Raw genomic sequence first — 24,946 nt, forward strand, 5'->3', positions numbered from 1 at the left:
ATAGTGAGATGATGGATGGGCCCAACTTGTGCCATGAGAAAGTACACTTAAAATGTGCTTCTGAGAGAACAAAAACTCAAGGACACATTTTGACATAGTACTAAAATTGGTTTGTAACTCCTTTTATAAGACTAACAAGAGGTCAGGCTCTTTTTTTTCCCATCAGTTTTTCCAACAGTCAAGCCCTGTTTGTTCTCAGTCCTGCCTGCAGGATGAAAAAATACAAAGTCGCTTGTCTTCTGGAATGTTTTTTGGAAATCCTGAGTATTTAGGAAGTTCAAACCAAAATCGGGTTGTGTCTTCTGTTTCAGCTTTGAGGTTTTCTTCAGGACTTTCACCCTTCAGTTTTTGTGTGGCCATTAAGTTTCAAACATTTTGTTCTGCCATACCTATTACATGAATATCCACATGAGTCCCATGAATATCTATATAATGTTTCAGTGACAGAAGTTCATGGGCCTCTCATAGGTGTTACAATGTGTTTCAGAAAACTATGTGATATTTGTTCCCTTGTTGGCTGCTTGAGGGTTCATGGCTCTGCTTTGGCACAAGGGATGGGAAAATTGTTGTTTTGACTTGCCAAGCCCATTTAGTTCAGCACAAAATGCTACAATGCGCTTCTGGATACTCTGTTTGAAACACATGGTTTGAAGATGGCAATCAAATTAAGATTATAATCTGCCAACAAGGGGGGGGGGGGGGGGGGGGGAGAACAAACAAACAAAAAATCCCATAGCTTGACACATCTGTTCAAATTCCCTGTAACTACCCTAAGTTTCTTCCAGTCCAAAATATTTTAGAATTTGCTTCCAGATCTTGATTTCATTGCAGGTGTGTCTGTTCTAGTTTGCAATTAGATAATTTTTATATAAACTAGATTTGCTAAATGTTACATATTTTTAAACAAATCAAGCAAACAGATGCTTAGAGGAGAGTTATGCGTGTAGTTTCTTGGGTGGAATTGTGTTTCCAGAGTGACCTGCAAACCTAAAGACCAGTGTCACTTTCCCAGCTGTTCTGTGGAAGAAAACTAGCAGCTGCTGTCTTGTGCTGTAGGCTACTTTTGGCATGCTCTGGGCTTCTGGCAGTAGAATTAATATGCCTAACCAATACTGTGATTTAAATGTGTCTATTAATTTCCCTGCACTGAATAAAATACTTAAGTAGGGTTTAAAAAATTATTAGAGAGGTCTTCCTTATACTCATTTAGAACAAAATGAAGACTATAGAAACAACTTATGATTAAATTGAAAAGCAGGTAAATTGTCTTAATCTTAGGCAGGAATAAAACACTCCTTAAGAATTCACACAAAGTACTTGGTTTCCTTCTCTGGTTGTTATGGTCACCATACTTTTAAATATTTTTGGATTAAAAATCCCCTGTCTGTTTTGACTCAGCATCTGAATTATATACACATGTTCATCCTGTTTAAATACTTTGACTTAGCGGAAGAATTATGTTGAGCAAATATATTCAGTAACTAGTAAATGAGAAAATATTTTACTTGTAGAATGTGAAAATGTAGATTGTATAGTTGCATGTTTTGAAACCTCAAAACACTGGGCTTGTCTGTATAGACTAAATAGTAAAATTTTTTTTCTAGCTGTTTTAATTTGAGAATCTTTTTTCCTTTGGTTAGCCAGTGTCAGGTGATGTTCTGGGAAGAAGCTCTTCACACTTCAGATGGTGACAAAAAAGAACAGGCAGCTTAATGTTACCAAACTAGGGGTGTGTCAAATCTCTCTCAAGAATGATAAACTTAATGGAGTTGTCTATTTTTAACCTCCTGTTCTTTCCTTTTGGCAGACTAATCAGTGTTAGCTGAGCTGTTTCACTGAATGAATCCAAGCAAATCTGTTGCTTTCTGAAATGAACAGCGGACCTTGCAAGAGCATTTCAAGTCTGCTTTAATGTATGAAGTCCCATTTTGAAACACCATGTCAAATGAAGCCAGTTCGGAGCAGGAGCTTTCTACGACAACAGTCAGTTCAGTTGCTGTTCAGGCTGGGGATGCCAGTATTGTTATAGCTGTACTTAAGGTAAGGCAGCAACTGCTAGCCTGTCTGTTCTTGGCTTTCTGCTACTCAGTGATTACTACTTCCTTTAAATGTTCTGTGCAAATGAATAGTTAGCATACAATGATTAGGCAAGGTCATTTATTCAGTTTTATCTAATAGATCTTCCTTGGAAGTTAACACTTGTTTCTGTTCACAATTTCTGTTTGTGGTTTTTGGTTTGTTTTTTAAATGGAATAAATAATTTGGCCAAAATATGTAGGCTCTTAGAGGCAAGGAATTCCTCTTACTCTGTTTAAAATGTAAGAGATAAATGCAGAGTGCCATGAAAATGTGTTAATAAGCATGATGTTACCTTTAATCATAGTTGAGACTCCTCAAGAGTTATTTTTGAACTATATTCAGTAGTAATTTTACACAATAAGTAGTCTACCAACTCCATAAATGCAGATTGTGTGTCTTTTTTTGAAGTATTTGCTGGGGAAAAAAAAGCCTAAACCTGATAATGAGTGGTTATTTTTGAAAGCTGTGAATTCATATTCCCATGTGTTTTAGTAGAAGCCCTTATGTGTATACAGTTGTGCTTATAAGCACCTAAAGGCCTGTTCTGTGAGCTGGAATCCGCACCTACAGCTTGCACAAAATTCGGCATGAGGAGTAAAGCTGGATGCCTAGGTACTGAATCCCAGTTGGAATTTATTGGCAGTTTGATTCTTCATTCTCCAAGCAGCTTGGAAGACACTGTAGCCTCAGCTGCTAGAGTTCGTCTGTAATGCCGAATAAGGTGATAATGAGTTGGGCTGTCACTGAATTAGGGTAATTATTCAGGATGGAGTTACCTCAGTTGTGCCGGTGGGATGGGAAGGTTCTCTCCTCTCAGTTCTCACCCTTCCTGGGAGACTCTGTCTGCTGCCGCAGGGGAGTAATTTTGTTGCAAGGAGGCTTAAGTTTAGGGTGAAGACATTTATTTTTCCCCTGTGTGCTGTGGGAACCACGCTAGCCTCCAGTGACATCACTGCTTCATTCCTTATCACCATCCTCTCTGAGTTATACTTCTCAGACTGTAGCAGTTCTGCAACACAGTGAGGAAAGAATTAGCTATGCTTTGGGTCGCTGTCAAGCTTCCTTTCTTTGTATATCCTCCAGACACAATGGGTGATTGCTGTTTGGGTTCCTATTCCAAAGGCTATTAAGTCTCTCTGCTGCTAGTTGTGCAATCTCTCTCTACATATATATTCAGTATACAGGTATGCTGGATCCGTGTGGTAGAAATAAGATTTGGGGTTATGGTTTTTGCATCTGCTGTAATATATTTGTACCTTCCGCCCACCCCCCCACCCACCAAGTTTCCTTAACCATCTATGTAATCTTCAGCTGAAAGGGGAGAAGAGTTGGAGAAACGTTTTTGGCTTATTGTGATAGTCTTACTCTTCACAGGCAAAAACAGAATCACAGTAGCTACGGGATAAGACTAGAGTCTGGGATTTTGATACCTGTTTCAAATGAAGTGAAGTTTATATTTTATCCGCTGTGTCTTCATTCTGCAATCGAGTACATGTTTATGGGTCCCTGTGTTCCTATGACCATGAAAAGTATGCATGACCTGAGAGTCTGTATGAATAAATAAATGAAGGAAAGCTTGTGTTTTCTGAAGCCTGTAATTGTTTACTTATTACAGTGTGGAAAATGGGTGAAGCTTCAGCTGGCTGAATCAACACCAAATTTATTAGAAATTGGCAGCAATCAAGATGAGACTAAAAAACTACTGCAAGATCATGAATTCCTCCTAGCTAAACTTAAGGTAAGATGTGCTAAGACCACACAAAAGTACATCTAGTCATTATAGTCATCTAGTTCAGGTACAACAGTTGACATAGCTGCCTGGGCCTCCTGTTGCAACGTGGTTGTTAGGTTACAGTCCACACAGAAAAAAATACGTTCAGCCTTTGTCAGTGTAACAGATCGAAGTTAGGCCTCTGCACTGCAAAAATATGCTCAGTGTTAATTACTATTTTCTGACAACAACAGTAAAGATGCACTGGTTTTTCCACTTTATACATTACTGTCAAGTCAAGTGAAAAATTATGTTACAAAAAGTTTGATTAGATTTTAACAGCTGTAAACACAAGCAAGCTCTTTGTAAGTGTGAAGTAGATATTCCAGGCACATTTTTATCAAATATTAATTGATGTAAGTTATGCTACAGTATCATTCTTACCATGAAATACTGCTTGTCTTGAGCTAGGAAGATTTTAGCTAAGTAACAGACCTAAAATCAGATTTTAGCATTGTTGAGAACAGATTATAACAGTGACATTTGGACACAGAGTGACATGATTGCATGAAAAAGCTGAATTAGTTTAAATGTGGATGTTTGACACTGAGAAGAGTCTAAAAGCACCTAAGAAGAAAATTTGTTTTCTTGTTTTGATAGGGCAGATTGACTTTATATCTGTACAGAAATAAATTCCTGTAAAATCTTGGAGCTGTGCACAGCAACTTATCTTAACAGATTCCATCTATTTTATTTTTTTGAGATTACATAAAATTCAGATCTGAAAGAGCAAACATGATCTGGATAGGATCCAGTGCACTTGATTTAATACTAGTGACTATGTGCTTCCCCAGTCATTATAAATCTCAAACATGAGGTAATTTAATACAGTATATAGAGAATGTAATCTAATATGGTGCATAGTGTGGATTTTGAATAGTATGAAGAATATCATTAAAAACAAAACAAAACAAAAAAAACACCCAAAAACATAGAGGGTGGTTCTGCTACCTTTACTTATGCAAGTGCCTCATCTTTATTGCTGTCAGTGCTACACTCAGGCATTCTTGGAACAAGCTGCTGTATCCTGTTTGAACAATTCAGAATTAGCTGAGTTCTTACACACTGACAGCAGGAAGAAGCTGAGTTTTGTCTCCTAGTTGTCAAAAATAAATTTTAGAAAGTGGAAAAAGAAAACGTAATAATTCCAATGTTTAAAAGAAAAACAAAGATTCAAATAACACTTTACCATCAAGTCAAACTTTAAAGTGTTATATATTTATATTAGATATTAGGATATTGTTCTAACAGAGACCTTGTAGGTGTTACTGAAAACTTGTAAGGACACGAACAAGGACAGTAAAACAATAAAGCCCTCGCCATAGACTCCAATTCAAAATCATTGTATTAATGAAAACAGAAAGAAAAAAAACCAAACAAACAACCAAAACAAAACTTGTGATAGATGAAATCTCTGGATGCATCCCCAAGTTGCTATTCCATTTTTGTTTTAGAATCTTTAAACTAAAATTAAGTTTTGGATATGTTTCTTTTCATTAAAAAATTACTTAAATAGTGAAAAAAATAAATAATCCAAGAACGTTTCATGCTCTCTGCTCATTCAAATGTTTGACTTTCTATTCTTATTAGTTCAGATGCATGGAACCTTAAGTTTGTTTTTATTTAGCAGCATTTACCTTGTTTTCTGCTCACAATAAATAGTAAAATAATAATCACAAATATTTTAGCTAATATTGATGAAAATGCTAAAATTTTTCACTCCTATTTGTAAGACCTTGTGACTGATTGCTTGAATCCAGATGACTGATCCTTATTTGGATCCCCAAAGCTTAATAGATTATATCAGATCAGAAAATTTATTATGCATAAACTGTCAAAGAATGCTTGTCATCCAAATGTATCAGGAACAAATACTCATCATTTCATGTTTTATACCTGCAGTCCTTGCAAAATTCAGCATTGATTAATGAATATTCTATAAAAGGATTAAGTTCAAAATGACTATTTTTTCCTCAATAATTTAAGAGCTGCAATAATACAGGACTGCAATGTCGTCATATTTCGTACTGACTGTGCATTTTTCAGACATGACCCTTTCTGTCTTATAGTAAGCTGTTAACACTTGTCAGTAATTATTCAGTCTTAAGTTACTAAATCCACTCATCAGAAGTTTTTACAAGAATGACTCTCAGCCTTTGAAGTATTGATTATAGTAATTTTTTCCACTTAACATTTGTTCATGAATTATGCATTAGTTATGTGAAGAGGGATAAAGAGGTAGTAATGTTTCAGTCTTCAACATTTATGGACATAAAGATTTAGTTATGAGGGGATAAAGAATTTAGAAATGTGGGCAGGAGAGGGGTGGAAAGGATGACACAAAATTGCAGTTGTTACATGGTCCCTGTTTTGATGGTGTCCAATATATGCAATTTTATTTGATCTTTTACCCTTAGTGAGCAACATAATTTTGTAAATTTTAACAATAATTAATTATACAAATACATGAACATTCTCCCAGTTGCAGTCTTATCCGGTACAGTTTTTAATTCTTCCATATCGGCTACAAGTTATTATTTTCATTGACTATCTTGTTCCAACTGACTATCAATGATAGTCTGTGGCAGCTTAAAACATATTTAGTTTTGCTCTTAATTAGATCTTGGTACTTGTAATGCGTTATAAATAAGAAGATTAGAAAGTTACATTATCGCAAGAGGAACAAAAGTTTATCTTTTTTTCTACTGTGCTTCATTAAAAAGGAGGGAGGATGGAATCCTTGTTTTTTAATTTTAGAGCTAGAAATGGTTTACGAGTAGAAAACAGTATAATTAAGAATTTCTCCACTTGGATCCCCAGGAAATGGATACAATTTTGTATATTGTAGAATTTTTCAGTCACCTGAATCTAAAGCACAACAGTGAGGCAGCTTTGAATTGTTTTTCTATTTATTTTATTGTTGTATTTAAAAAAATGCAAAATAAATCATGTTTCCTGACAGATACCAATACTGGATACACCTATGCTTAACTTTGCTGATTAGTTCAATCCAATTCAAAGTTAAGCATTTGTGCAGCACAGGCAAAAATTCCTGAACCAGCGATGATTTGAATGTGAAACTAGGTCTGCTTAAGGGAAGAGTTAGATGATTAATACTAAACACATCTTTGGAATCAGTGCTGAAGAACCTATGGACTTTTAGAAGATAATTTATGGAATGGTTGACCATGCTGCCATTATCCCATGTTATTTTGCAAACTCATTCTGGGTTTTGATAATCCTTTTGCTTTTTAGCTTCATTATTCTCATCCCAGCATATGTATTATAAGTTATAATCAAAATATTCAGGCCAAATTCTTTCATCGACTTCATACATTGAGGATTCACGGATGTAAGGGCAAAATTTGGCACAGTAACCAGTGATCAGTTTATGGTACTTCTGATGCTAGAGGAAAAGGAATGTAATCCAGCTCACTATTTCAGGGAACTGTTTTTGACTTAGCAGTGTTATCAGGAGTTAAAAAAACCTAAACAACCAGTTTGACACTCAATAAGGCAGATGGTACTTTAAAGGCTACAGGAACAGACCTGTTGAATGAGAAAGCAGTAATTTTTAGAACATTTCTTTACTGCTTTTAATGTTCAGAATTATTGTGATAAAAACTGGTGTGTGTACTTTAGGCATTAGGAAAAAACATATCCAAAATAGTTCCCTTTGGTAGAAGGTACTCTGTCATACTCATTACTGATTTAAATTTGTTCCACTGAATTTGGGAATTGGGAACACCCTACTATTTTAATAAAAACCAGAATACAACTTTTGAAAAGGTCCCCATTTCAAATGTTTATGGATTAGGAAACAGACACGTTATTGTTAACAGAGTTAAAGAATAAATGCTGAACAGGAAATGGTAAAACTGAGACTAAACAAAAAACATGTACATGATGTTTACAACATCTAGTTAAAACTTCTTTTGGTGCTCTTGAAATGTCATTTATATCTATAATATTCATGTCTTTTATAGTGGAAATTATTCTATTTGTTTTTGTTGAATTGTTATACTGACTACTAGTAGCTCAGAAGATTAATGAAACTTCTTTAGCAACAGTGATTTAAGAGGTAAACTATAGTTCAGTTTCTTAATTTTGTTCAGTGATGCCTAACTGATCAGGAAAGTTTGTTTATCCTTGTCATCTGTTCTAGGCAAACATACAGATTTGTTTTCCTTTGGACATAAATTTGGTGTTTGTAAGTGTTAAAGAATTACATATTCTTTTATAATTGATGAATTCATTTGACAGGTCTAGATGTTGCCAACACTTATATGTATTCATTGTTGCAGGTTCCATGAACTGAAATAGAATGTTTCTTTTGAACGTGGTTAAGAATTAAACATAAATGTTTTCAGGTTTGGAATCATAGCCCTTTCTCTTTGTGATTTGGCCCTTCATTAGTCTCAACTAGTATGTTCTGATTCTAAACTAATATATTCTCTTTCTGTTTTGTTAAATTAGACCATATCAGCAGTAACGGTTTTGCTGAAAACATCAACTTCTGTGATTTCATGCAAGTCTCCTTCCCAACATTTGCCTCATCCTTGTTTAGATGACCTTCAGCAGGTTTATAGGTTCTGGAAATGTAAATATATGTATATATACGTTTTGATAACTCATTCTTTACAATTTCAAAAAAATGTGAGAAGAATCAAAACCAGAAAAAACTTGAGACACAAAGCTTCCAGGAGGTAAAATGATATTGATTGCAATGTGCGTACACATTTCTTTGTCTTTCTTCTGTTCTCCATAATTCAGTCATTTCCAACAGAAGCCCTGTCTGAAGATAACATGCTGTCTTAGTGTTTGAATCTCCCAATTTTAATGCTTTCTGGATCGTTTAAAAAAAAAAAAAAAAGACAGTGCGTGTGTTGCCATGCTTTTGGCTATGACAATGCCAAAATCCCCACTAAGACAAACAGCAGCATTCTTGGTTTGCTTCCAAAGTTCTGGTTTTTATCATGAAAGAGACTGTGGCAGAACCGCTACAAAACAGAAATAAATCTAGACTATAAACTTAAGCTTAAAACCAACACTGTTATTAATTTGGCTCATGAACCTGAAGATTGCTCCTAATTATTTTATTTACTTCAATTCACAGAGCATAAATTGCAAAATAGTAATTTATATGCTAATATCCAAGAGAAACAAATTAGAGAATTACATTCTTCAAAAAGTGATAATATGCTAATTTTTTGTATTTGATATCTTTTAAATAAGTCTTCCGGTTATTTCAAGTAAAAATATTTTCATAATGCTTATTTTTCAGTAAATTTGTTTGGAAAAAATTATTTGTTAATATCTTCTGAATTATTTACAATTATTTACAATTAATTATTACAGTTAGCAGCAAAGTTCAGCTGCATTTTCATCATAAAGCAAAGATGATTTTTTCAAGTGATTTGAAAAAAAAGAAAGAAGGGAAAAGGTAAGATTTAATAAATATTTTTTTTTCAATGCTAGTTTAGCTCACTCACCAGTTTAAATATTTCCATAAACAAAATTCTCACTGAAATAGTATTTGTCTCAAAATAGTTTTATGACTACTTTCTGGGCTTCATGTTAATAACTATGTGTTGTATAATTTTAGCACTACCTATAAACAAAGATTAATTTTAGCAGCATCTCAGTGAGGAGGAAAATTCCAAGTTACAATATTCACTGTAAGAATCTGAAGCTGGACCTTTGTAATATGTAAAATATGAGCTAAAGTGTGAAATCTGGCCCAAAATAATAATGAAAAGAAATATAGGGAAGGAAAAAGGAATGAAACCACTGAGCAGGATCAGAGTTTAAAGATAAATTAGGTATAATTCCATAATCATGAGAGAAATGTGTGATCCAGACAGCTGTGTATGCGAGTCTGCTCAAACAGTTTGACAAGCCCTACCTGTTTTTCAGGAAATAACAATGACAGACAGAAATAGATGGAAAAAGGAACAAAAGGCAGAGAGTTTTTCCAGAGAGAAAAGAAAAGTTCCAGAGAAGTTCTCTCCTTCCAGAGCAATCCCATATCCAGTTCTGATGAGAATATTGCTCATTGGGAGCAATCTGATCATGAACCTCATCATGAAATGGTGAACCTGAAATGAACCTGATCATGAAAGGAAGAGGATCAGGAGGAAGCAGATGAACTTCAGTAGTATAATAACAGAAATATTATAAAGTTCAACAATCCAAATATAAGGTTGTGCAGTTCAAGTGAACAGCAAGAATTTCTATTGCGGCCTTAAGGTTACTACTTGGTTGTGGAACAGCTATTAACCAGCATGGCTGTGGAAACAGTCTAGGATCCGATACTTGCAACTATTCTGAAGAGAATTGGGAAGTATGAGTGGAAATTTAGGATTCTGGTCATCTATACTGAAAAAAGCTGACATCAAACTGAATGTAGGTGGCTAGTAGGGATATCAAAGGGAAGAGTATCTTCTTATTTCTTAGAGTGGACTAAAAAAATATTTTATTTGGATTAGCAGAAAGACTGAGATTCTCATAAATATATTGCATGGGTAAACACCACAGGAGAGCAACTGCTTAAGTTGAAGGCCACTGCTGGCATAAGAATATATATAGCACATGGAGATCATTAAAAGAGGTAGGCTGGAAAAGGTTTCTAACTGTCAGAGCAATGTCCCAAAATAGATTTTCAATGGGAATAAAAGGGCCAAAAATCCTAGGTGATTTTGATTGGCAATAAGAAGTATTTGTGAAAAGGACTGTCTGAAATTATTGTTTCTAAGATCCAGGAGCCTGAACTTGACGACCCACGTGTTGTGTAATCTTAACAGAGGATGAAAATTCATGGATCTTTGTTTTATTGAAGTTCTTAACTTCTGAGATCTTGGTTGTACTATAGCTAATAATTTAAATCTCTGTTGTTCGTGTTGACATAAACTACTGAAGATTGTGAATTTTAGTTATAAATTAGATTGATTCAGCAGCTGCTGCCTGTTTAAGAAGAAATATAGTGGATAGTATTTCAGAGGGAAAAGCATATTTTATGATGACTGGATTCAGGAAGCAAAAGGTAAAAACTTTACTGACATGCAATTTTTGTTTTTTTGAGATGCAAATCAGCAAAGAAATTCAGGAAGAGTGAAATCAATTCTACCTATGAAATTATGACTGTACCTAAAATATTTGCATTTTTCATTTTTAAAATAATTTGAGAATTTTTTAACATGAACAGGGATACGTTATGGTAATGAGACTGGTAGAATTAAATTTTGCAGATGTCTGCCACTCATGAAAATTAAGAGTGGAAGTGCAGAATTTAACCTATTTTTAATCTATAGATTTTCATCTAATACTCTTTGTTTCACTTCTATGATAGGCTAATTATAATTCTGTGGTATGCTATATTTGCATTCCTAATTTTAGCTAGGCCTAGAGTATAAAATTATTGTAACTTTGTACCAAAATACAGTGGCTCCAGTGTTCCTTAGTACTGCAGTAACTGAACAAATATGTAAAGAGTATACTAAACTATATGTATTCTTAATCATGGCTACATTTCTTACTGCAGTAAAAACTACCAAGACTGCAATCACAAGCACTCAGAACCACAGAAGGGACAATTTTAATTCCGTGCTCCCTCAGTCCACAGCATCTTCCAGCCTCTGAAGCCCCTTGCTGCAGACTGTGGGTGCTAGAGCTCCTCAGCAAAACTTGTACCTTGTAATGATGTATTCTTCCTTCCTCTTAATTTTAGAAATGATCAATTTTTATGTTTTAGTTGAAACTTCCCAGAAAAATCCGGTATGGCACAGATCCTATTACATGAAGTTTCATTCTGCTTTCGCAAATTCACAAACAACAGAGTCTTATAATGAAAGAGAACCATAATTTTAAGCATTGTAGTCTGCATTAGGATTCCGTGAACTAATGCTAAAATATCATGACTTTGAATTTTTCCTTCAAGCAAATGTACCAACATCACCAGAAGGGTTCTGTAGAGCCGTGTTTTATTGTAACTTTATTGCACTTGTAAGTCAGCCTTTCTCTAAACCCTGTCCTCATAAATCTCATCTTTTCCCTTAGTTTTGTCCTGACTTTAGCAGCTCCACGTGGCTTTTTGGGTTGCAACATACTGTATGCTAACCCCTCTAGGCCTCTAAGAAGTTTAAGTCCTTCCTGGATACGCCTGTATCTAGTCCTTCTTTTCCTCAGGAGTTTGCCGGTCTCTAACAGTGCTTCAGGCTCCCTGATTGCTAGCTATCTTCCTGTCTGCTTTGCTTTGCACTCCAGAAGCTTTCTGAATACACGGTAAGAATGTACTTAAATGTATGCTCTAGAAGGCCAGATTTTGTTTCCATCTGGAGAGGGAGGGGTGCTCAGTGTACAACAATCAGGAAAGGCAAAACACAGTTTCCCGCTCTTTCCATGCTCTTTTAGCACAACATAAAGTACCCAAATAATGGGCTGTGAACAAATGAATACAAAAGCTATACTATCCATCACAGCTTACATAAAAAGATGTTTCTAGACCTTCAGCTATTCATATTCTGTCCTGGCTACCATATCAGACCCAAATGCGCCCTGAAAATGAGCGGGGGGAGAGTTGTGTGGCTGCACAACTGCTGCATTACCAGGCAGCGAGCATGCACGGCACAGGCCTGGGCTTGTACCCCTGTTAGTTTCCTCTCAGTAAATGTTAACCAGAACATTGTTCCCTTTAAGCTACCAGTGTTCTTTTTTGGTATAGTGAATACAGTGGTGTGGAAGTGGAAAGGAAAAATAACATCTCACATAGAAACTGAAATTGGCCTGTAGTTTTTAAAACAATGGTTTTCTGACATGGTTTTACTGAGACCAACAGAAGTTGCATGTTTGTACAAACTCCTTTTTGACTCCGTGCTAGGCATTCCTTACATTGTCAAGCTTCATGCCAGCTCCTCACAGCCCAAAGAGAAATGTAGCATTCTGGGGTTTTTTGTGTTCACAGTGAGTGAAAGTTCATAAACAGAAACAAATAGCATATGAAGTGAAAAGTACTCTGGTCATGTTCATATCACATAATTGTTAATTTGAGAAATAACAGCACCACATACTCAGAGCTGGGTGAGCTGCATGTGTTTCTTTTCTTTCTCCCATTCAAATTGGAAAAATAAAACAAACACAAAACCAGATTTTTCCAGGAAACAATATCCTTCCAAATTTTTTTTATGCTCCATTGAAACAATAAATACATTTCTTTATGTATGTATTGAGAAGTCATGCCAAAACAGAAAACTGAAACATCCGATTCCAAAAATGATTGAAATAAAGTTAAGGCTTTACTGGAAAGCTCTATTAAGTTAATTCAAGTAAAAAAAAACCTCCTCAAAATTCAGGTTTCCGTGAAATATTTTGCTTTCCATGAGTCATCATTTTTTGATGGAAATACACTTCTTTCCTCATACTAATATTGCTTCTAGGACAAGAGACACAAGTTGGAAAAAAGGAAATTCCAATTAGGTGTTAGGAAAAAAAGTTTAATCATGAAGGTGGTTAAATTCTGGAACAGGTTGTCTAGAGAAGTTCTGGAATTTCCATTGTTGGAGATGTTCAAGACTTCATGGGATAAGTCCTTGAGTAACTTGAGCAAGGGGTTGGGCAGATGACCTGAAGAGTCCCTTCCAACCTAAATTATTCTATGATTCTGTGTTGACAAAATATTTGTATTTCAAAGATGAAAAGTATAAAAACAGTAATATCAGTCTACCCCATTTAAAAATAAACTATTCCCATACATAGTATATAGAAACTAAAATAGCTGAGGATAAATATTTGAAAAGTTCACAGTAACTAATGGCTTTGACAGTTGTGGAAAGCATAATTTCAAACTCATGACAATAGAACCTTAATATCACTCCGAAGACCATCTTATGTATTTGAACTTTTCCTCAACAATGTAAAGTTTCCCGTAAAATATTTACCTTTTTTTACTAGTCTGTCTTCTCAAAATGCAACTGTGTTCTGTTGCTGGGGTAACAGACAAAATGACAACTGTTTTGATACTATATTAGTTTTTTTGTAGTATTACAGGAGCTATTATTAAAAAAAACCAAACACACAGCAGTTTTAAATGTGTGAACCATTTTCAACAGACATTAAAGGAAAAATCAATATTAAGTTTGTATTTCAAAACTTCCATGAATCAGTTATAAAAACTAAAACGTTATTGCACGTGAACAATTTTCTAATTCTTTTTTGCAACTTTATGCACAATACTTTTGCATTTCATGAAATATGGCAGATTAGTTTGCTTTAACTTTCAAATTATCTTTGCTTAGGTTTGAATTCATCACACAGTAATTAAATAAAAAAAAATAATTGCATGAAACATGACTGATTGTTTTCAAGTTATCCCAGTTTTCTCTGTGTCTTAGGGATTGTGTGTCTCACAGCTAATCAATTACTGGAAAATATAGCATACTGGTCAAGTACAAATGTTAATTAAAAACCTGTTCAGAGAAAAGGCTTCTAAAAGAAGGAAATCCACTTCTGGACACTATACCAATTTTACAGTGTCCATCCCAAGTAGTTAGGAAAGATTTAACATTTGAAATGTCTTTTTAATATGTTGAAGCTGATGTAATATTAGGATACATGCATGTCTATTTTTATTTCAAAATATAAAGTAGTCAGCTCTTTAAAAAGTCAGACTTTTCCAAGAAATTCCAAATGGAGCTATCTCAGATGCCACCTGTTTTTCCACAGTGTATTCAGGACAGCTGTGAAAGTGGTATGATAATTTTGGGGAAATTAACCTACTAGTGACAAGCTACAAGTGTGTGAAGTTCTGAAAACATTTTACCTTTTCTTTTTTTTAACGTCATGACAATTAATTCTTTTTATAGATTAATATTAAGATGTTGAATTAGTAAAGAGAGTATCAGTATCACATGCTCATTTAATTCCTGTTATATTATATTAGTTACATAGCTGGTCCAGAATGTTAAGAAAATCTCGTGCTGGAGAATTAACGAATGCCACTACTTTTACAGAGTTGTTATGCATGCAATCATTTTATGCCTCAGTAAGAAAGAAACATCATAATGGCTTCTCCTAGTGCTTTACTTCATCAACTTTTTATCCAGTAGTATTAAAATGGCTGTTTTAGAAATAGCATTTATTTTTTAGATGTATTGATAGTGTTTGACAACTGCGCTCTCAACCCATTCTCTGCCCTTTCATGCCAATGCTATTCACAGACAAAATAAGATGAAATATTTGTTAATGCACTCGAAATTCTCTGGAAGATAATACAAGTGTTTCATCCTACATAGGAAATGATACCTCTCTATATAGCTTAACTTATGGACAGAGGCTATCAATTAATTGCTTCTCTGTTATGTTAATTTTATTAAACAGAGGCTGTCAATATCTTATCTTGGAGATGTGGTATTTTAGTGGTAAGTGCACAGATACTCAAAAAGATAAAAATGTTTTACAAAGTCTCCCTTTACTTGTTTCATGAACTAGCTTCTCAGTATGTTTTTTCTCTGATGATTCAAACATCCCTCATGAGTGTGAAAGTGATTAATTGCTATTACCTGAGTGTGAAAAAATGCTGAGGACCAAATTCAGTTTAGAGTCATAGCTATTCCTGATGAAGTAAATTCAGATCCTGGGTCTTCAACAGTGTGATGGGAGAGGTATGTAGGACATCACCTTTCCCAGGGCATGTGGGAATCTTCTGCATTTCCTCAGCAGGGTCTACCAACGTGGGTCTTCTAAAGCCCAGACACAGTTAAAAGTTATTTTTAGTCCTCTTTCTTTAAAATAGCCTGTCAAAGGGCAGCATAAATTCCGTCTACCTACTGCTGGGGGTTTGCTGGTTTTTTTGGGATTGTTGTTTGGTTTTTTTTTTTTTTTTTTAAGTGCTGGTTGTGGTCTAGCAAAAAATGAATTTTATGTTTCCTTGAACCAACTTGAGTAAATTTTCGGTAAAACTTTCGATAAAATTAATGAACTTAAGAAATTAAGCAGATCACAAGCTGGTTAAATGTTTCAAGGTGTTAGCCTGCTCTAGCATCTTTGGAAGTCAGAGGGGAGACCAAAAGAGCTAAAGCAGCATTGATTTCCTTGCACCCTAAGGATCAGTGCTTATGCTTTGGAGTGTAAATAGACTTGTCAAATATTAGGATGTAGAAGTAGGAGAGTGGATTTGCATATGTTAGTAAACATTGTTATTTGGCCATGTTCTGCAAAATAAACATACTACATGTAAGTCTGAATAAAGCCTGTAAGGACCATGGAGCTATACATGCAAACAGTGATTTTCAGCTAACTGATGACCAAATTCCAAATCAGAGATTTCTGTGAATGGTCGCAATAATTGTGATGGGAAGTTTTTTAAAAAAGAAAAAAAAAGTAATTTTTATTCATCAATTCAATTAGCTAGCATAAACAATGTTGAATTGAAAGTACTTGAAGATACAGCACCCCATAATGGTTGCTTAGTTTGAGAGATTCACTGACTATCCTCCTAACGAATGCTTGCAGGCATTTATTAGAAAAATGATTATTTGTGCAGAGTCCACTACAAGCAGTTTATATCTATAAAAGAGATGCCCAGGAGCAGCCTTGTATAAGCTACCCAAATGACTCTGCCGTTGTTGTTTTAACACTGTTTCTGGGTTGCCAATGCAAGAAGGCAGTGATTTATTCTGCCTGTTCATCCAGTACTTGGTGCTTTTTTGAAGCTATTGAAAGTCAGATCTAGTGTGAAGTTTTGCCATCTCAAGAAAAGCAGAGATGATCAATGTGTTTGCCTTGGCCAGGAAGGGTAAAATGCCACTCACTGCACACCTTTTTTTATTATACAGGAAAACTTCATTGGTTTGGGAGAAACTGCTAGATATTTTTAAAGAGCTGTTTAAGTTAAACTCTACATAAAAATATGAGTGAATCGAACATTAGCAGTTTTACTGAAAGACAGATTTTTCATATAGCAAAAAGGAAACCAAAACCTATAATGATTAAATAAAATTATAGAGTAACAGAAATATACCTTCAAAATGCATTGTTTGTTTGTTTTCTCCCCCCAGCTTTACTTGCTTTGACAGGTTTTAAGTGTTTCTTAAACATGCTGTACAAAGGTTAAAGCAAGGCAGTTCCTTGGCCCCAGAGCCAAGAAAGCAGTTTTTTTTTCTCTTCTATGAATAATATATACTGCCTGAAAAACACCTCATTGGCTGTGGAATGAGCATGGATTTGGTAAGAACGGCAGTATAACTCTATTTCCTGCACTATTTTTTTTTTTTTTTTAGCTAAATTGAATTTTAGAAATTATAGTTTACGAATTAAAATTCAAATTGCACTGAAAGCATAAATAAGGAAATCCAATTACACTTAAATAGAGCAGGATTAGGTCAAATAAGTATATTAATAATTCTAGCTGTGTATGCTACAATTATACTACTTTAATTATGCCAGTAACTTTAGATATTCTTACATATTTGCATGTAAGTGATTGTGAGCAATGAACAGTCCTGACAGCAGGTCTATCTTATGCTTACACCTTGTGTAGACGTCTGTGAATTAACTTTCAATCAACCAGGTCAGACATAGCTGGCAGTGTAGCAGCAGTAGTATGAACCACAATTACCTGCTGCTTCCGCTAAAATCGTCTGCCAGACTTCACTTGTATACCTTTAGAAATCTTTCTAGGAATCATTCTATGTCCATCAAGAACAGGGTTTGTTCATTTGCAGCTGGTGCATTTCTGGTGCTCAAAGCCCTGTAATGCTTAGTTAAGTTCCAAGCAACCTGTGGCAAGAAGTGGTAAGTTGCAATAGGATTGTTCTCAGGTCTTTTTTGAGCTGCACTGCACTAAAGGATTTACAGTGCAGATGGCAGAAAAGCTTGGCCCCAGCTTTTAGTGAAGATACAACCTCAGTGAAAGCAGTAAAAACAACTTGAGAAGTAAATACCGCACTTGCACTGAGTTCTAGGCTACTGACACTGCACTGAATGAGTGACTTAAAATTTACCTTAGGCATGTCTTCACCAGCTACACTCGAAACAGATACCATAGTGTAGACTTACCCATTGCTGCGCCGTTTTCTCTGAAACAGTACTGTTGCAAACTGGCAGCACTGTCGATAAGCATGCTCAAATTAGCAAGGACAGGAGACAAAATTAAGAAACAGGAGAGGGCTTTATTAAACTAGAGATGGCTACAGTTACGGTAAATTTAGTGTTAGGGCTTTTTATTATTGTTGCAGCAAATACAGTTCTTGCAATATATACTCTTGTATGAAGTATGATTCTTGCACAGTGGCATGAGTTTCAAACTGTTTATGAATTGTTGTTGTACAATTTTGTCAAATATCTCACAGCTCTTCCACCTGGTAATTTTTTTTATAAATAATTTTTTGGGAGTAGGTTTTCTAAGTGAAGAGAGGTGTTAATATCGATTTAATACAATACAAAGAGATCTTGGTGATCCATATTTACTTTAAAAGAAAAGTTTAAAGACAATCAGCAGTAAATCTTTATGAGCAGTGGTATTCAACATATGTTAACTCATCACTTTGATCCAGTTTTATAGTGAGATAATTGGAGGGGAAGCTCTTGCACATGCTTCAGGGGTTGCTGGCTCAGAAATGCATTTCTTTTTCTGACCCAGGTTCTCCTGTCTGGCTCCTGTTTCCTCTTTCCTTTTCTCAGCTGGGATTATCTATAGACAGGGGTAAAAGTGAACAGATGTTTACAATGCACAGAGAAATGCCATTTTCTATGTACCCCTGACAAGATTTTCCTGTACTCTAAGCAGTTCCAGAATATTTGACTATGGAGCAAGTTTGACTTGACTTTTCAGGCTTGATCCAGGCCTGGGTTTTGTCGTCTTTTTTTTTATTGCTACATAAACTGGCTTGAGGAGTTTAAAATCCATAAATTCAGTATCTTTCCTATTGACGATTACACTGAAATAGAATGTGAAGATCAGATGCACACACTGCAGTGCAACTTTTTGCAGCTCTACATAAGATTTACCAAGATTTAGAAATATTGTGAATAGTTCATGCCTTGGTATGCTCCTTGCAGTAGAAAGTCTCTTTTTTTCCCTAAAGCCAACATAAAGCAGTGTGGAGTGTACAGACCACTTGGCCTCAGAGATAGTTATTACTGAAAAAGCCATTTGTCCTCTGTTTCTTTGCCCCCTCTGCATTTTACACTCCACAGTGCTTTATGTTTCTGTCCTCACCGGGCAAAGGACTGCTTCAAGAAACAATCTCATGGTTTCTCTCTTCACTAGAGCCATACTTTGCAGGTTTGAAATAAATCTGAGGCTTTCAGGGACTCCAGCTCCCAGCAAGCCTCTTGAAGTGGCTGGAAAGTGAGGGAACGAGAATCTCACCCGTGATATCAATTGTTAAAACTGTGGGCTTGGTTTATCCCTTGCCTGTTGAGGGTAGGTATCTGCTCAGAGAAGCAAGTATCCTCACCAGTTTCCAGTCTTCTCACCAAATTTTAGAACAATCCAAATGATGAAAATTTTAACACTGCATAAAAGTGAGTTGACATTTAGTACTTGAACTCTGGCATGAACTTGTACTTCCTACTAAGAGATTGTACAAGTGAAGCAAAATCACTATATTGTTGGACAGAGCCCTAAATTTTAGGTCTATTTTAAAACAAACTTTAAGACATAACAGCTATTTCCTAGTGTTGGGTGATAAATGACAAGAATGGAGAATGACCCAGTCTGCACATGAAACCTTTGTTTGTTATTTTGTTTTCCCTTTCGTGGTCTCTTCTTTATGCCTTCATTTATCAGTAGTTAAGCTATTGAAAAAATGAATAAAATCCATAAACCTTATTTATTTTCCATTTTTATAGCTTTTTAAAAATTCAGATCTTATTTCCTGAATCATGATTCTTCTAGAATATTCTTTTTCTAAACGTAAAATAGTGTTAGTGTTGAATTTGTGTCTTAAGTGCTATCACTTTGAGTAAGCTGAGCTGTTAGGAAAGAGTGAAACATTTTTCTGTGTCCTGTAGACAAGCAGAGCTCTAGTCATTTCATGTTATGTTATCACATGTAGTTAGAAAATATTGATTATTTTGATGAAATTGGACAGAGAGAACAAAACAGTGTGACATGGAAAATTAGTAATAAATTCCTCTCTTACGTGTCTGAAAAGCTAGTCCAATTATCCTTGACTGTGTCTTCATGGTAACAAAAACATTGTTTTATACTGTGCTTTTATTAGGGTTGCCTTTTAAAATCATCTTGCAAGCAGTCTGGCTGTGTTTTCAAAATAGATTTTGAGAATCAAAATCTAGGTCTTTTTTGAAGGAATGTAAATGTCATATCCTGCCTTTATGTTGTCCGTGAAATGTAATGAATGATAACAGGAACAGCCGGCATTAGAAATAAATTGGAAGACTAAAATATATTTATTGAATGTATAGACTATTTGAAGAGCAGCATATTATAGTTATGTGTGCTCATTTACCTATAGGCAAATGGCTTCAATTAAAGAAATTGTTCATTAGTACTCCTTGTGCAAAAGTTTAGAAACAAATTTAGTGGCTTAATTAGTAAGATGAGAACAAAATAGCACGTGAGTCTAACTACCAATTTTACTGGCATTATATAACACAATAGAAATGTGACTGCATTATTAATGCAGGTTTGCCTTTGATGTGGTTGATCTGTTTTTATTGTGAAAATCCTGTGTGTCTGAAGTTAACCAACAAGGGAAAAGTGGAAAACAGAGGATGGGGCCTGAAAAGATGGGTAAAGCGGCATTCCAGATGAAGTAACTTCCTTCTTCCTGTTGGTATTATATTGACCATTGGAGATTTCAAGACCTTACCTAAAATGCAGTGTTCTCAAACAAATGAACGATGTAGACAAAGATGTGCCCACTTATGCAGCCATCATGCCTGCAGGTTATTTCTGAAGGTAATTACCAGTGGGGAAAAAAACCCCAAACCTTCATTATTGTCAGTAAACTGTTTTCTAAAAGATGTAGGAATACTATATAGTACCCTTTGGCTAATTTCCCCATTCCTTGATAAATGTCAGGGAAAATAATCCCTGACTTTTTGTCATATTTAACTGAAAACAATGACTGCTAGCATATTAAATCTCCAGCTTTGTTTTCTAGCCATCACTTAGCCTTAAAGTGAGCTTTTTCTTTTCAGCAGAATGATTTTGACTGAGCACTTAAAATTCTGATGTCATTTTATGGAATATCTATTTCAGGTGTCTCATAACTTCATTCTCCACTGAAAGCCAATATTCCTTACAGGTTTGTTTCTCCAATAATAAGACATAGTCTCCTTTTGCTGAACTGCTGTGATGTTTGAAAGAAGTGTCACGATTAGGAAACCCAACAAATAAAGGAAAGTGTACATAATGAATGGAGTCATGACAGCAGAATTTTCCATGTTTTTATTTTTTAGCTTATGGCATTCACTTTTTCAAATTAAGTCAAACTTTTCTGCTAAAAGCAAATGCTTGGAATAAAGAAGTTTGAAAATCTTTTTGCATCAAAAATATTGGTAAAGAATTTTCAGCTATATCTAGTAAGCACTCTGATGTCTACATTAACCTCATCCTACACTGCCATCACAGGGCGATGAAGTCACATCCTTGTGTATTTCATTCATTCATCTTCTGTCACGATACTTCTTTTATCCTGCACTTTGGCCTTAAAGCTTCCATAAGACTTTCACAAGATCTTTTCTTCTAGGTGCTAGGAAACAAAACAAACTTCCTTAGATCTGTTAGGCAGGATTCATCCAACACAGGTGGCACTTGGCAGTTAGTACTTGGATTTTAGCCTTTTTTGGAGGTTGAACAAAGAACCAAGGCTTTGTTGGCTCTGAAGAGATTGTGCATATATTTAGGAAAATCCAGTATTAGATGGAGAACATAATTTTTATAGCTTTGACAGTATAAAAATAATTAAGAAATAATGATGCAAACCAATAAAAGAAAAACCAAGAAAGAGTTGAAAGAACTGTGTTAAAGATTGCAGTGAAAGATGGATTTTCATTTAAAATTTTCATGAGCTTGGTTCATTAACTTACCATTATCATTGTTTTGATGAAGCTGGGTTTTAAATTTTATTAATCGTACAAGCATATTATTCTCTGCGGTTTAGAAATTATCATGAGTCAGTGCTGCTCTTTTTTTATTTCTAATAATAAGGTTTCTGACTGCTGCATGTAAGACTATGAAAACACCTGCAGCAACATTTAGTTACCTTGTCAGCTAGATAAATGTTCTTGAATAAAAGTTGACTGGAGTACTTTGGACTAGATTCCCAAGGCCAACTGTTTTTCTTGACCTGATTCTTGTCTCATTGTGGTATAATGGAGATATAAAACAGTTGCTATCAATAGTTACATCAGAGTGACAGTATCTACTCCATGCAAATGTCCTCATTTAAAGTCAAAGCATCATTTTAAATAAATGTTAATTAGATTTCTACTTAAATACAGAATAGGTAGCATTTGGGGGATTTGAGCTTTTCTGCTCATATTTTGAGGCAATCAGGATGAGGATTCAACAGAACAAAAAGAATTGGTTTTACAGAAGGATTAGAAAGCAGCAGTTCCCATTCCTGGTATTCAGAAAATAAAATGGAGTGTGTATTGTTCTCTAGCTTTTGATCAGATGCTCTTTTTGATGAGTTTGTCACCAAACAATAAGCATGCATTCATGTTGCTGATAATGACTTTTCTATATACTGTAGAAAAAGATGGGTTTGTTGGAGCTGCTCTTATGCCTGTTAATTTTACCACTGTTTGTTTTCATACTTGGCTGTCTGTAAAGTTAAGTTAAAGTAATTTCATTCTATTTTTTTCAAAGAAAGAATAAAAGTTCCATAGTTTATTATACTGTTCTCACAGTACTGCTTTTAGAGAGAACTGATGAGCCTTTTCAGTTCAAGCTGACGTCTTTGTGTAGTATACAAGGTCTAGGGAGGACTGAAGGCTATGGTTCTGTGTTTAGAACAATAAAGTTTTCTGCAATTTCCTCTTTTCAGTTGGATCTGTCAGGAGAATTTCAAGTTTTCCAATTCTTTAACCTTTATTAGAGTCTGTGTCATGAGAATGAGTTATCATAGTTTTTAATTTGCCTAATACAGACTTCTTTTCCCATTACACATTCATGTGATAGCACCTGTAATAACAGCAGAAATTGGCACTTTATTAATTCATGCTCATAATAAAACCTGAGATGGGGGGGAAAGAATATAGAACAAATGCTAATCAATTTTTCTGACACACTAAAGATTTTTAACGTAAGCTGGAAATGGCCCAGCAGTTATCTTTCTCATGGTGAGATTAGCAAAGGCAATGAAACGCAGTAGAACGATTTTCTTGACAATAGAGTATTATTATCTGGCGGCCAACTTGAGCAATGCAGTGAGCTGAGCTTGAAACATTGCATAAATTTGGTGGTTTTCTGGAGAATACGTGCATATATTCAAGCTACTCTTGTCTGGATTGTGTTGAAGTCATCGGAGACTTATGAGTAAGTTACCTTACAAACTCTTAAAACTTGTAATGTCAGGTAATATAATATGATGGCATATGAAAGAAGATCCAAAATATCTGCATTGCTACCACTTCCAGGAAGATCTGTGTTTAAGGAGATGTAAACCTATTTGAATCTAAATATTAGAGATAGAATGATAAATTCTCTTAACACTTGTTTTTAAATGAAACTTCATAAAAATATTGCCTCTTAAGTGCAGATGAAATTCGGAAGCTTGCTATGAAACATGCAGGAACAGCTACACTCCTGTCACTAGGAACTGGAAATAAAGCAGGAGTAGATGACTTGTGGGTAGTTTATCAGACTCACTGAAAAATTACCCTGACACCAGTATCAGCACAGTGTTTTGGATTCTGTTTACAGATTTCTTCTTTTTTCTTTTTCTTTTTTTTTTTTTTCTTCTTCTCAGGCTTTGGAAGACCAGGTATGGGACCTGCTGCATGAAGCAGACAAGGCTGCAAAGGAGAACAAAGAAAAGAGTCAGGTTTATGATGCCATGGCGGAGACCCTTGGGGATGCATGGGATGCCCTCATCCTCATGTTAGAGAAGCGACAGGCACTTCTGGAACTTACTTCAGTGTTCTTTGAAAATGCTCTGGAGGTTTGTATTTAAATCAAATGGCTCTCAATTTGAAACCTCACACATCTTACAGGTACAGTGTCTACTGTAATTTTACTCTGTTATATATGTTTATTGCATTCCTAAAGGTTGAGGCAATTAAGAAAATAAAAATCTCTAGATGCATTCTTCCTTTTCCACCTTCTGGATAGTTCAGGGTAAAAATGAGCAAAAAAACCATGTAGACTTTAAGAAATATGTTAGTCATGATGTCTCCAAAATTTCTACTTGACAGAAAAATGACAGTGAAAAATGGAACTGGACCAAAACCTAAAACATGTAATTCAGTGGCTATAGACATTCTGCAGAATATCTTTCATTCCTTAATGATTCAAATTATTTGGCATTGAAAGAACTAAATTCTCAGATGCCTAATGCTTACTGAAGATTGGCCGCTGAAGGTTTTACACTGAAATATCCATACAGCTATTATAATTATGCAAACTAAACATTAGTCTAACTTGCTAGTCCTTTACCTGAGACATCCATGTGCAGATGTGCACAAAAGGACAATTGTGTGAGCCCAGAGACAGATTTCAGAGTGTTGTCTTTCCCTGTTTACCCATTTCTCTGTATCTCTTATCCTAATTCACTGATACACAGGCTGCTAAAGCAGAGAGGGACTCCATGCTTACCCTGTGTAGCCTCACATTCAATTCTCCTCACGTCCCTGGAGCTCTGAAGAGTTTAATAATTCTCCCTGACAATTTTGTTTCTACAATAGCCCAGTGCCACCTATAAATTACAGAAGCAACTGTTCTACCACTAATTATTTTGTCCTGGCGATGTGCATTATACAAAGAAATTAGTACAGAGTTGGTGTAAGTATCACTATCGTAAATTCTGTACTACCAAAGGTTGACCTAGTGCAGACTAAATCCTTAAGGGGCTAGCTGAATAGCCCCTGCAACAGGCTTATATCATTAAAACAAAATGCAGCAGCTGGAGC

General features: G+C 35.2%; 1 protein-coding gene across 1 annotated transcript in view; it reads left to right on the forward strand.

The window, feature by feature from the left end:
* Nucleotides 1-1,848: 1,848 nt before the first annotated feature.
* Nucleotides 1,849-24,946, forward strand: part of CCDC141 (coiled-coil domain containing 141) — a 110,147-nt gene continuing 87,049 nt past the window's right edge. The window contains exons 1-3 of the mRNA XM_076342516.1: nucleotides 1,849-2,040; nucleotides 3,695-3,817; nucleotides 23,788-23,979. Of these exons, the coding sequence (XP_076198631.1) occupies nucleotides 1,939-2,040; nucleotides 3,695-3,817; nucleotides 23,788-23,979 (417 nt within the window). The 5' untranslated portion in view covers nucleotides 1,849-1,938. The remainder of the gene's footprint in view (nucleotides 2,041-3,694; nucleotides 3,818-23,787; nucleotides 23,980-24,946) is intronic.

Source organism: Aptenodytes patagonicus, chromosome 6 (assembly GCF_965638725.1).
Source record: "Aptenodytes patagonicus chromosome 6, bAptPat1.pri.cur, whole genome shotgun sequence".
Lineage (NCBI taxonomy): Eukaryota > Metazoa > Chordata > Aves > Sphenisciformes > Spheniscidae > Aptenodytes > Aptenodytes patagonicus.